General features: G+C 36.0%; 1 protein-coding gene across 1 annotated transcript in view; it reads right to left on the bottom strand.

Moving 5' to 3' along the window:
• Positions 1-10,064, bottom strand: part of LOC107727549 (probable G-protein coupled receptor 158) — a 43,561-nt gene extending 33,497 nt beyond the window's left edge. Inside the window, exons 1-2 of the mRNA XM_016537439.1 lie at positions 9,117-10,064; positions 2,187-2,292 (exon numbers count right to left, since the gene is read on the bottom strand). Of these exons, the coding sequence (XP_016392925.1) occupies positions 2,187-2,292; positions 9,117-9,832 (822 nt within the window). The 5' untranslated portion in view covers positions 9,833-10,064. The remainder of the gene's footprint in view (positions 1-2,186; positions 2,293-9,116) is intronic.
• Between the last annotated feature and the right edge of the window lie 4,236 nt (positions 10,065-14,300).

Here is a 14,300-nt window from a genome sequence, read left to right as displayed (position 1 = left end):
ATTGATTGATTAGTATTGCACACACAGGAAAGGTGAGTATTTTCTGGTGAAATTAATTTTATTGTTGTTGCACTACATCAGCAAACATCTTTCAACTTGAAACAAAATGATTCATCTTTTCTTTTACAGCACACTGGAACATTACTGAGCATAACTTCACACAAAAAAAGTGGCTTATAAAAGTAAACTCACATTATAACTAAGCATCAAATCTATACAACAAAAATATTTGATAAATGCTAAATCAATAAAGGCACCTAAATATTTTTGTTTGATCTCATTTGAACAGTTTTGAGAAAATAATTAAATCAATGACTGAAAGCACAGTTACAGAACATTATCATATTAATAAGCAATCAGTAATTACTTTTTGATATCATGATAAAGCCCACTGTAACTTCAGTATTTGTTCATCCACACTCGCAGTAACATTACCTGCGCGCGAGCGAACCGTCCGCGGGAGCGGTTATTTATTTGTATGGTAACAAATTAATTCAACTAACAAAGCGATTACACATATAAACACTTGAAAAATATACTCTGCAGTGTCACCTCACAGTTAGCTGAGCAGTAAAATTAATAAACACTATGTGAGATTATAATTTCGCTTCAGAGCACGTTGGAACACAAAGCCTGTGTGTCTGTAGTTGCCCGTGTGTCACCAAAGCCTGTGAATGGTGCTAGCGAGCATCCGATGTAAAGGCTGTGAGGTGACACTGCAGAGTATATTTTTCAAGTGTTTATATGTGTGATCGCTTTGTTAGTTAAATTAATTCATTACCATACAAATAAATAACCCCTCCGGCGCTCCCGCGGACGGTTCGCTCGCGCGCAGGTAATGTTACTGCGAGTGTGGATTAACAAATATTGAAGTTACAGCGGGCTTTATCATGATATCAAGAAATAATTACTGTTTGCTTATTAATATGATAATGTTCTGTAACTGCTTTCAGTCATTGATTTAATTATTTATTAAAAACTGTTAAATTAGATAAAATATAAATATGTATATTTCTTGGTGCTTAGTTATAATTTGCTGGAATACTTTGTGTTTCTGAATTGTTTACTAACGTTTATAGCTCATTAATAAATGGTTCACAGGTGATCACTTCACATTAAGGTTCATTTTTAGACGTTATTAAAGTTTATAACTCATTAATAAATGGTTCACAGGTGATCACTTTACATTAAGGTTCACTTTTAGACAGCTTCTGAACACTAAGTGTTTCATGTATGTTATGTTTAATTGGCACATTTTTAAAGAAACACCATGTTACATATTATGGACTAATATGTTACTAGCAGAATTTTTTTTTTTAAACAGCGGAACAAATGTTTGCACCGTGCTTGCTTGAAGATTTGTTTGTGTGTTTTTCACACCACTTCATGTAGTCCAGTACTTGTGCAGTGACATAATGCATAAACCCACGCAGTGATGTGATTTAGCGTACGAGTGCGCCTTCCAGAAACATCCAATCCAGCCCAAACTCTCACTGGCACCCGGGCAGAACAGCTCGGATGGTCTAATTAGCTCTCGCAGAGCAACTTCCAGCACAGCTTACTACAGACTCCAGTCAAGGATGTGATAAATCCCCCATTTAATTCATCTAAAATACAAACAAAGATAATGAACCAATCTGGAGGGAAAGTGAAGCTTCACAGTGGAAAAAAATGAACCATGAAAGCAATCCCACTTACGCAAACAAAAGTATTATTGCACTCTGTCCAATTAATTGGAAAGGAGAATTGATGCTGCTAAAATGAAATGTTTCACATCAGGGATATTATGAAGTTAGAAAGCTTTAAACATGCAGGTCTGCTTTGATAAGGTCACACACAGCAGGGAAAAATGATGATAAATGCAAACATTGCACAAAACAAAACATTCAAATGTGTTATATGCTCACAATACACGATGCATGCAGGTCATTATATATCTGTGATTTAATGCACAAATAAATGCCAAGCCACTTGCATTTCTACACCAAAATATGACCTATTACATTAATATGGTTTTTGTGATGTTCATAAAGCGCTTTTTTGAATTTTTCATTTAATTTCAATATTTAATTTTAATTGCATTTTTTGTTTACTTGTGCCTAATGTAAATCTGGGTGCAGAAGCAAACGTTTTGAGTGTTTTTGTGTCTCAGTCATTGTGTGTTAGTGATGAGACTGAACACTCACCTCCATAGTTGTCAAGTTACAGCGGTGAGTTCCTGCAAACCAGCCACTGCTGGCGCACTGGTCAATGTCCACATCCTGCAGATTAACATCCACACGCACAACTCCTCTACACCACCACAGAAGGAGACAGAGAGAGAGAGAGGGAGTTTCATTTAAATGAAAACTCGCAAAGACAGCAAAAGAACAGTTCAGATTTAAGCTTTCGTTAAATAGTTATATTTTTGCGTCAGAGCTGCAGCGCTGTAGTCATGACACTTTAATTTCAGGCGACATGAAAATCAACACATAATGTGGCTTCTGTACCACCTTTGCAGTGTGAAGAGAGCTACCGATGAGCACAAATTAGTATGCAAATATATGCAAGAATGAAGATCAGTGAATTCAAATATTAAGGTGCATATGCTAAGACTTACTATTAATATTAATCTAAAGTTTAAAAAAAAAACTCAAATACATTGCTAATGTATTTTTTATATTTTTGCTCAAACTCACATATGCATGCTTTAGCACAACCCTTTAATTGTATTTCATTGTTCATGGGAGGATCGCTTTGAACTTGAAACAGACAAAACTCACAAGCAAGCATGTACTGTATACAACATATTTCACCATGTTTTACTTCACTTGTAAGAGAGATGAGAATTGTAGTCTGCCCAGGTCAACCTTAAAGGAACACTCCACTATTTTTGAAAATAGGTTCATTTTCCAACTCCCCTAGAGTTAAACAGTTGAGTTTTACCGTTTTCGAATCCATTCAGCCGATCTCCGGGTCTGGCGGAAGCACTTTTAGCTTAGCTTAGCATAGATCATTGAATCTGATTAGACCGTTAGCATCTCGCTCAAAAATTTCCTGTTTAACTCTAGGGGAGTTGGAAAATGAGCCTATTTTCAAAAACAGTGGAGTGTTCCTTTAAGTGCTTAACTCTCTGAAATTCAAAATAGAATATCTGATATTTGTATGAACTATATCCACCTTTTTCTTCAAAGCGGAAGTAAGCCTATGGGCGAGACTTCTGGTTGATTAGCCACTAATAACGAGAAGAATAACAAAGTGCAGTAAACGGTAAAACTGTTTGCACTACAAACCAGTGTGTTCATAATTAAGATAATACCTCAAAATAATATGGTAAGACACACCCATTTTCAATATCAAGCAGCCAAACGAGCTGTTTTGTACAGCTAAAAATAGCTGGACGCAGATGAGACCGGATGCCAGACCCATAAAATGTACAAATGGCCACACCCACTCTTACAGGAAGAAAAAGTTGTATATGTTATATATAATCAGCTTTATTTTTAAATGAATTCAAAATGATTGTTTCCCATTCACTCTTGAATGGTTTCGCCCATGATACACTGTAAAAAAAAAAATTTTTTTAATTTTTTTTAAGTAGTAAATGAAACAAACACTATTGGAGTGCATTTTACAATAAAAAAATGTCTACTTTCTACTTGTAATTTCACATTTAATTCAAAGTGTTACCTACCAATTCTTTGTAATAATTTCAGAAATGTATTCACAATTGAAAATTGCGAACATTTTCCAAGTAAATTTGAAAAAATTAAAAAATATTTTTTCAAAGTAAATCCTACACAATTTTTTTAGTGCACCATAACTAAATTATCTTAATTATAACTGAATACAACTTAATACAACATATATTATTTTTTCAAAACAGAGAGGAATGAAGTTGAAGTGTCAAATATGGTTTGAAATCAAAATACACATTTCATAGAATAATTACTGGAAAAAGTAAATGTTTTTTTTTTTCTTTTGCAAAACATAAACATGATCAAGGTAAGATCAGTATAAATAGGTCCTTGAAATAATTGCAGGTTACCACTTTTTTTTTTACCTACAAATTGACTGGTATATTGACTATAAAAACAGAACATAAAAAAAATATTTTTTGTCTTGTTTGCAGTTTCTTATTAACTCCTGGTGTCCTCTACATAGAAAATATAATAAAATATGAATTAAAAATACATTTTCCCCAACCATTTGTTTATTATGCTCCAAACAATGTAATGTTAAAAATAAAAAAGATGCTTTTTTTCTATGCTTCTCAGGACGATATGAAAACATTCCTCAGAAAATAAAACTAAGAATGCAGAATGGTCAACTTGTTAGATACAAAACAAACCTCCATGCATCCAATAGTTTCTGCAGTTTCACTTTTCTTTGGTGCAAAACTCATTATCATTATGAGCTGCACGCTACACTTTGCAAGGGCATTTCAATTGCTCTTCCCCAGGGAATGAGATGAGCCATCATTAGACTGAATGTTTTTATCAACTCTGCAAGGCCATATTCAATCTGATTTGCAAATGCTGCTGGTTGTATGATGTAAGATTTTCATGTAAGCGTTCTCGCTTTCTGACTTGGAGGGAAAAGCCAGCCCTCTGGTTCATTACGTGAAAATGAGAGTTGTTGGCTTTTACTCCAGATAGAGGTCCATTAGAGGGGCTTCTCTTCCAATGTCCCATAAGTCATGTTATCTGAGACCCGTGGACCAGGCTGTTGCATATCGACTCCATGTTCTCTCATAATCTTTGCGACTTTTTTATATCACAAAGAGGATGGTGTCTGTTATAAAGGCACAATGTAACATAAAACTAACATACTTACTATGTCCCTGTTGAAATTAATGAAGAACCACATCAGTCTCCAGCATCTAATTCAACTAACTCTAGAATCAATGCGCTGCTGTAAATTAACCTCTCCTTTCCATTTCCTGCCTGACAACAGCATGAGAGATGAGACCTGAAGAGTATGTGCCACAAAATGAGAGACAGCACCACACATTTCTGTTGCTCGTACAGTACTGCATAGTGTGGAAGCTTGTTTCCGACACTGAATAATAAATAAATAAAAGATAACTGAGTTTTTATCTCACAATTCTGACTTTTTTCTCAGAATTGTGAGACATAAACTTGCAAGTGTGTGCTATGAAGTCAGAATTGCAAGACAAAAACTCGCAGTTCTGCTTTTTCTCTCGCAATTGTGAGTTTATATCTCGCAATTCAGAAAATAAGAATTGTGAGATGTAAACATGCAATTGTGAGTTATAAAGTCAGAATTGTGAAATATAGAGATTGTAAGAAAATACCCCATTTATTATTTGCCTAATAAATGACAATACAATTTGTAGTTTTAAACATATTCCTAAAATATTTGTGTTTTCTCTTTATTATGACGTGCGGTCTAGACATTTTAGCACTGTTTATGTATCGAACACAACTGCAGAAAAGTTTGAAACGTTTTTTTTTCAGCTGTTCAGCAAGGATGCACCGAATGTCAAAAGTCAATGTATCATGGTTTTCTCAAAAATACTAAGCAGCACAACTGTGTTAAACATTGATAATAATCAGAAATGTTTCTTGAGCAGCAAATCAGCATATCAGAATGATTTCTGAAGGATCATGTGACACTGAAGACAAATTCAGCTTTGCATCACAGCAATAAATCACATTTTAAAATATATTCAAATAGAAAACAGTTATTTCAAAATTGTAATAATATTTCACAATATTCTGTTTTTATAGCATTTTTGATCAAATAAATGCAGGCTTAGTGAGCATAAGAGTCTTCAATAAATTAAACAATTTTACATAGTTCAAACTTTTTATATAAATATTGTTATTCATTTTCTTATTTAATATTTATTATTAATTTGTGAACAATTTAAGTGCTTGCTCCTCTGAAACTTCAACAACAGTTTCACACTGCAGGCTTTAATTAAAGGTTTCATTCTTATGAATGGATACATTTGTTCCTGTTGCTTTGACTGAGTTCTCTTTTTTGATTTTCTTTTCATTTGGTGGCAGAGTCTGGAGCCGCAGGGGAATGACGCTGATTGTTATTTGCATGAGCCCCCAAATCCCTCCTCTCTGCTCATTTCTTCCCGTTTCATTTTCGACTCCAGCGAAGGCCCAAAGGCAGAAGCCATCTGTCTGCTGAGATGTGAAACAAACACCTGCAGATAGCTGGAGCTGCCAGCACTCTCTTATCTTTGGGCAAATAAAATGGAGCATGAGCGCGAGAGAGAGAAAGAGAGAGAGTCACGGAGAAAAGATGCGTATCATATGTACGCGAAAACTGCGTATCATATGCACGCCGACAAATTTCGTATCATATGCACGCGAAAACTGCATATTATATGCACGCCAAACACATGCGTATCATATGCACGCCAAACACATGCGTATCATATGCACGCCAACGCCCATTTTTGTGTATCAATACCACGAGTTTTCGTTTTTATTTGGCGTACTATTTATACGCGTTTTCATGAGACCGGGCTCACTAAAACACCATGACAAACCAATATTTACTCTGACGTGATGCATACTGCAAGTAACAAAGCTCCAAATATAAGCATTATGCTTGCGATTTACAAGACTATTTTGCATTTCACTGACAATTATAGCTATTTATAACATAAAACAATGCATTGGCAGCCAAATGTGTTTTTAATTTCAGAGGCTTGAAAATCCTGATTGTTGACAGATTGGAAATCCTCACAGAATATTCAGCAATAAAAATTACATCCCATCATAAAATAAGACATAAAAGACCATTCTTAGCAACACTATTCTCAGCTTCCATTTTTGCTCAAGTATCAGCTACATTCAGCTAATGCTGAAAGCTTTCAAAGTTTTCATTAGTGGTCAATAAATAACCTGAAGAGTAGAGAGGAAAATGTTGCCAGGTTGTTGTTTTAACCCTCATGTTGTGTTCCAGTCGTTTTAACCCAGAGAGGATTTTCTTTTTCCCGAAAATGCTAATTAAAGTTATGGTATTGGACTAAAACTTACACTCTAAAAAATGCTGGGTTAAATATAACCCAGAGCTAGGTTAAAAAGGGACAACCCCAGCTATTTGGTTGTTTTGACCGTTTTGACCTAGCAGTTGGGTTGTTTTGACCCAGCGGTTGGGTAACCCAACCGCTGGGTCAAAACAACCCAATAACTGGGTTTGTCCCTTTTTAACCAAAAATGACCATCCAATCATTGTTTATAAATTTCTTGTTATGCTATATTATGTATCTCGGCCAAATATTGTCCTATCCTAACAAACCATACATCAATGGAAAGCTTATTTATTCAGCTTTCGTATGATGTATAAATCTCAGTTTTGACAAATGTACCCTTATGACTGGTTTTGTGGTCCAAGGTCACATATTGGATTCAATCTTTTTATCAACTTGTTTTCTTTCAATTAGCACATGTTTTGTACTTCTTTTTTTATTGATCATAGGCCTCAGTGATGTGAGCTTATGCACCTCAGTTTTTGAGTAAACATTGCCAAAATGATTCAAAATAATGCTGTTTTCACTCAAAAATTGAGGTGCATCAGCTCAGATCACTCATTTCCAAATACAATACCTGTGATAATTCAAAGAAAACAAGTTGACAAAAAGATCGAATCCAATATTTGGTGAAATTTACAACCAATTTTTAAAAGGCCAGTCATTTTTGACCAGGAACACCAAATTAGGTAAAGCATTTCTAACACTTCAAGGCTTAAAATTATTTAGAAATGACAATTATGTCATCATTTACTCGCCCTCGTGTTGTTCTAAGCTGTTGAGACTTCCGGAACACAAATAAAGATACTGAATTCTTGCATGAATGTCTTATAGGTTTGGAACAACATGAGAGTGAGTAAATGATGACAGAATTTTCATTTTTGGGTGAACTATCCATTTAATAACTCACATATAAGAGTTTTAACAGGTTTTGGCAAACAGCTGCATGCTTTTTCAGCTGAATGTTTTGTTCCAGGAGGGTCAGCATGCTTTTTCCAAAGGAGACAAAAATATAGCTTTGAGAAGGAGTTGGTATGTTTTCAGTTTGATTGACAGCAATGAACCCCACATGTCTGGCGCTAGACTAAAATATCCACCACTGAAGCATGCCAATTTATGCAACAGACCATTAAATAAAACAGCACTAACCGTATAAGTCTAAGTAGGCTATACAGACCTTATGTAAAACACTTTGAGGGAGATTAATTTGCTTCATTGCCTTTGTAAGTGATGTAATGTGCGTCTTAAAAATGAAACAAAGGGAATGAAACTAAAGAAGAGCTGCACAATGACCTGAAAATTAAAGAAAATGTAAAAATGTCATGTTGCTCTAGACTTAGGATGTGTTTCCCATACAACAATGTATCTCGCTGCTTAACTACTGTTTTGTGTTTTAATGTTTTACCGTTTAAATTTTGCTGCCTTTATAAAAGACTAATTAGTGGTATTCCTGTTTTATGACAACGGACCCCACATAACAGCTTTGCATGTGTTCACTGAACTAATCTTTCATTCTTAAGGAAATGTTTTTTCTTAAGATACGTACAAACAGAAATGGACTTTTACAAATAATTCTGAAGTAGGCCTACTCACTGGAATACAGTGGTGGCCAAAATGATTAGAACACTAGTATTTTCACCAGCTAAAAATGGATTTTAAGTCAGTTATTTCTATTTTTTGCTTTAGTGTGTCAGAAATATCGGTTTACATTTCCAAACATTCATTTTGCCATTAATTGTAATAATCCAGTGAGATTTTTGTCTGACAGCAGCCAGTGCTCCACACAGAGATCTGAACTGATCATAATCCAGTCTGTCTGGAATAAAAAAAATCTAGAATAAAAAAAATCAAAAAAAAAAAAAATGAAGAAACAGAACACACTGAGACAGACTAAATCCAGAAGACATGTGGCAAATACATCATAATCATATCGAGTATGTGAACAACTGATCTCGCATATAGTGCATATACAATATATTTATTGTATGAGCTCAAACTAAAACTTACTTGTCTTACATGAACATGAATTTGGAGATTGTGAGTTACAAAATGTAATTCTTCTTCAGTCTTTGTTGATGTTTGTGACTTCTGCTAAAGTTCTGCATTAAGAGTGTCTTACCTAAACTCCGGCGCCGTGTTATTCTTCAGACCATAGAAACCGGCGGAGAGCGTCAGCAGCCAGTGCGGCACAAAACTGCCGTGCTCGCACTCTAGAAAGGGCGCAGACCACTTGACATGATTTCTGTCCAGAAAATATCCGCCCTGCGCTGCTGGAAACCCTCGACTTTTGGCCAGCCTCTGGGGTCTCTTGCGGTCCCGAAACTCGTTGAACCAGTCGGACTCAGACGTCCTGTTTTGAAGGCGATGGCGCGCGGTGTTGGACAGATCTTGAAGCACTATGCGCTCCTCGCCTCTGGTCGCCTGAAGGAACACCTGCGGACCGGGCGCCTCAGGGGACTCCGTGTGAAATGTGAGCACCGCCCGGTGGATTTTAGGATTCCCTTCCAACATACTCGTCACGAGCGCGTGGTACCACTGGACATCCCTCCTCAGATGTTGCTCCCTGGAGCTGTTGGACTGCAGGAGCATGTTTAGGAAGTTGGTGGCGTGCGCCATGGTGTCGAGGACGCCGTGGAGGGAGGAGTGCGAAGCGGCGTGAGCTCCACCGCGGAGGCTGCTCAGCTCGTACCGCCGAGAGCAGTTGACATGCTCCAGGGTGGACTCCACGTAGCCATAATTTGATCCCTTCGCAATTCCCATTAGCAGAAGAAGGTAGAGCAGGAATGCATCCATGCCTCGACGCCAACGAGGACCGTGAACGTTCTCCATTGACATTCACTTCCTAAGTGCGTCCATTCCTCAGCTCAACGTAAACAGACGTGCATTCTCAAAAGTTACTCAACTCTAATGGTTCAATCAGACACATCCACACACCGACCACGCCACCCACATCTGTGGATCTGACGCGTCAAGCCTCGTAGATCCTGGAGCGACTGTGGCAAATATCTACAGCATCGTTACTGCCGTGGGTTACTGCAGCGTTCACTACTCCCATCAGTAACGAATGCTCGCTCGGAGCTGGCGGGGGGCTGATTGTTTCCAAAAGCATCTTTCCCTCGTTACTGTACTGGAGACTTGTGAATGGCCATCGCTCCTGTCAGTCTTTGGCACTTGGGTGGGGTGAAGAGAGACAAGAGACAAGGGATGGTGGCACGGGATGTTCTCATGGGCATATTAAGCAATCCTTGTCCATTCTTCTCCTCCATAATCTCATTGATATTAAAGATGCATGGTTTCGTATGCTAAATGTTACATTATTAGGGTAACATTAACCCTTAAAAAATGCACCTGCAAAAACGTTTATAATTTTATAACAGACGAATAATTAGAACACCTTACAGTACACTATGGCTATTGTTAAAATTATATTGTTATGATGAGTAGAAAGTAAAGTACAAATGGCCTTATATGGGGATTTATTGTCTTTGTTATCTGATATGTGCATTGAGATGTTTATGTGGCATTTTATGTTGTTTGCTGCATAGCATTCAGCTTCACGATAATAAGCAGAAAAATAACAGTGTTCATGTCTTAAATATTCATCAGTTATGAAACATTTTAACTGTAAAGCAGCTCTACAGAAGAAAATAGTGTCTATTGGCATTATTCAGCTCAATTCTCAAATTGTTGAGTCATTTATCTATTGCCTTCTCCATTGAAAAAGTCGTCTTGTCTGAATCAGGGGAGAAATATGCACAGATCAAGCACTGTTTGCAAGTAAAAACTAAAAGAGTGCTAAACAAATAAGTGGTTTTGATGTGAGAGGACAACAGAGAATGTTGTTTTGTTTTTTTTACTGAAGGAAGCGTTATTATAGATTAAAGACGCAAGCAACGTTAAAACGTCTTGATGCATCTGTTTTTTACAAAAATTTAGCTTTTCACTTCAAAAATTTAACTGATGGACTGGAGAGGTGTGGATTACTTGTGGATTACTGTGATGTTTTTATCAGCTGTTTGGACTCTCATTCTGACGGCACCCATTCACTGCAGAGGATCCATTGGTGAGCAAGTGATGTAATGCTACATTTCTCCAACTCTGTTCTGGATTTTATGTCTATATTGTGGGATATTAAAAGATACCAAAATAATCCCACAAGGTCTGTACAACCTGAAATCATCTATTACCAGGACCAGTAAACGATCCCAACGAGGAAAACGGCTGATTAGGCACTAAATAATATCTTCATAAAAATATCATTGGCTCAGAATAAATGCAACATTATTAATTAAAAATAATTAATAAATTATTAACTATACATACAATCATGTGAATCTAGTACACGCTTATACTGCAGTTTTTTGTTTTGTTTTTTGAGCACATAATAATGTGTCATGGGAATAACATAACATGACAAATGACACTAATGTTTTGTACAGCTTAAATAAGCAGAAATGGACATTTCTTGTGTGGGAAAAATTAGTACACGCTACATTTATCACTACATGAAGTGCCTAAAATTTGAGCTAAGTGCAAATCATGATTAAGGCTACATTTATAGGCCTAATGTAAATCTCAGCAAATTGGTCTGATTTCATCATAAGCACTGGAGTACATGGTACCAAGCCAAGATCAGAGCCCCTCAGAAGAAGGGTCGTTGAGACTTATAAGTCTGGCAAACCAATTTCAAGCTGTTTAAAACTCACCTACAGATTTGGTCTACAATGGATGCTAGCAACGAAGAAGCTTCTCAACATAGAATCTTAAGGCAATATTGAAATTTGTCATCCAACACCTCCATAAGGAACAGGAGTTATGTGGCCACAAAACCTCATGGTTGATTAAAACCAAACATTTGAGAAAACTGTACTGGAGACTTGCGAATGGCCATCGCTCCTGTCAGTCTTTGGCACTTGGGTGGGGTGAAGAGAGACAAGAGACAAGGGATGGTGGCACGGGATGTTCTCATGGGCATATTAAGCAATCCTTGTCCATTCTTCTCCTCCATAATCTCATTGATATTAAAGATGCATGGTTTCGTATGCTAAATGTTACATTATTAGGGTAACATTAACCCTTAAAAAATGCACCTGCAAAAACGTTTATAATTTTATAACAGACGAATAATTAGAACACCTTACAGTACACTATGGCTATTGTTAAAATTATATTGTTATGATGAGTAGAAAGTAAAGTACAAATGGCCTTATATGGGGATTTATTGTCTTTGTTATCTGATATGTGCATTGAGATGTTTATGTGGCATTTTATGTTGTTTGCTGCATAGCATTCAGCTTCACGATAATAAGCAGAAAAATAACAGTGTTCATGTCTTAAATATTCATCAGTTATGAAACATTTTAACTGTAAAGCAGCTCTACAGAAGAAAATAGTGTCTATTGGCATTATTCAGCTCAATTCTCAAATTGTTGAGTCATTTATCTATTGCCTTCTCCATTGAAAAAGTCGTCTTGTCTGAATCAGGGGAGAAATATGCACAGATCAAGCACTGTTTGCAAGTAAAAACTAAAAGAGTGCTAAACAAATAAGTGGTTTTGATGTGAGAGGACAACAGAGAATGTTGTTTTGTTTTTTTTACTGAAGGAAGCGTTATTATAGATTAAAGACGCAAGCAACGTTAAAACGTCTTGATGCATCTGTTTTTTACAAAAATTTAGCTTTTCACTTCAAAAATTTAACTGATGGACTGGAGAGGTGTGGATTACTTGTGGATTACTGTGATGTTTTTATCAGCTGTTTGGACTCTCATTCTGACGGCACCCATTCACTGCAGAGGATCCATTGGTGAGCAAGTGATGTAATGCTACATTTCTCCAACTCTGTTCTGGATTTTATGTCTATATTGTGGGATATTAAAAGATACCAAAATAATCCCACAAGGTCTGTACAACCTGAAATCATCTATTACCAGGACCAGTAAACGATCCCAACGAGGAAAACGGCTGATTAGGCACTAAATAATATCTTCATAAAAATATCATTGGCTCAGAATAAATGCAACATTATTAATTAAAAATAATTAATAAATTATTAACTATACATACAATCATGTGAATCTAGTACACGCTTATACTGCAGTTTTTTGTTTTGTTTTTTGAGCACATAATAATGTGTCATGGGAATAACATAACATGACAAATGACACTAATGTTTTGTACAGCTTAAATAAGCAGAAATGGACATTTCTTGTGTGGGAAAAATTAGTACACGCTACATTTATCACTACATGAAGTGCCTAAAATTTGAGCTAAGTGCAAATCATGATTAAGGCTACATTTATAGGCCTAATGTAAATCTCAGCAAATTGGTCTGATTTCATCATAAGCACTGGAGTACATGGTACCAAGCCAAGATCAGAGCCCCTCAGAAGAAGGGTCGTTGAGACTTATAAGTCTGGCAAACCAATTTCAAGCTGTTTAAAACTCACCTACAGATTTGGTCTACAATGGATGCTAGCAACGAAGAAGCTTCTCAACATAGAATCTTAAGGCAATATTGAAATTTGTCATCCAACACCTCCATAAGGAACAGGAGTTATGTGGCCACAAAACCTCATGGTTGATTAAAACCAAACATTTGAGAAAAAGAACCTCATACCAACTGAAAAACCAAGGTGGAGGAGGTGTTGTGGTTCTGATCATGGAGGAAAAGTCATTGTCTAAAGAAATGTATTGCAAATCAAAACAGAAACACAACAATCTACATTACAACAAAGATTACAAGCGTATACATCAACACTAAAAAGGTTTTGTTGTCATGTTTTTAACATGCATACCCAATACCCAATTAAAGTATTACGTTCTTATTATTTGCAAGTTGGTAATTTTTAATTAAAAATATAACTTTTGAAACAGACATGCAATTGCATAACAAAATAAAAAATTTTTTATATGTGACCATACAACTAAAAAAGATAAATATGTACTGTAAATCTGTAAATAATGTTGTTTTTCTAAGTTGTTGTTTTCTAACAAAAAGATGATTGGATTGCATTTCATTATAAATATTTAGGTTTTTGTACTTTAACATTTCAAGTTTAATTCAGTGTATTACTTGCTATTGCTTTGTAATTGAAATCTGTAGCTACACTTTTGATTACTAATACATATTATTAACATCTTATTTAATTTTTATAATCTGTATGGCCAGAAGTAGGCTATGTGTAATTGTGCAGGTTCAGCTTCGAGTCATTTTTGTGAAGACACATTTTAGCAGTCAAGCAATAGAGGCTTTATTTCATTATGGAAAGTAAAAAGCACCATCAACAATCAGTTGTCTACAA

The sequence above is a fragment of the Sinocyclocheilus rhinocerous genome, unplaced genomic scaffold (assembly GCF_001515625.1).
Source record: "Sinocyclocheilus rhinocerous isolate Xijiao unplaced genomic scaffold, SAMN03320098_v1.1 scaffold306, whole genome shotgun sequence".
NCBI lineage: Eukaryota > Metazoa > Chordata > Actinopteri > Cypriniformes > Cyprinidae > Sinocyclocheilus > Sinocyclocheilus rhinocerous.
Note: the sequence above shows the minus strand (reverse complement) of the source record. Positions and strands in the feature narration are given on the sequence as shown.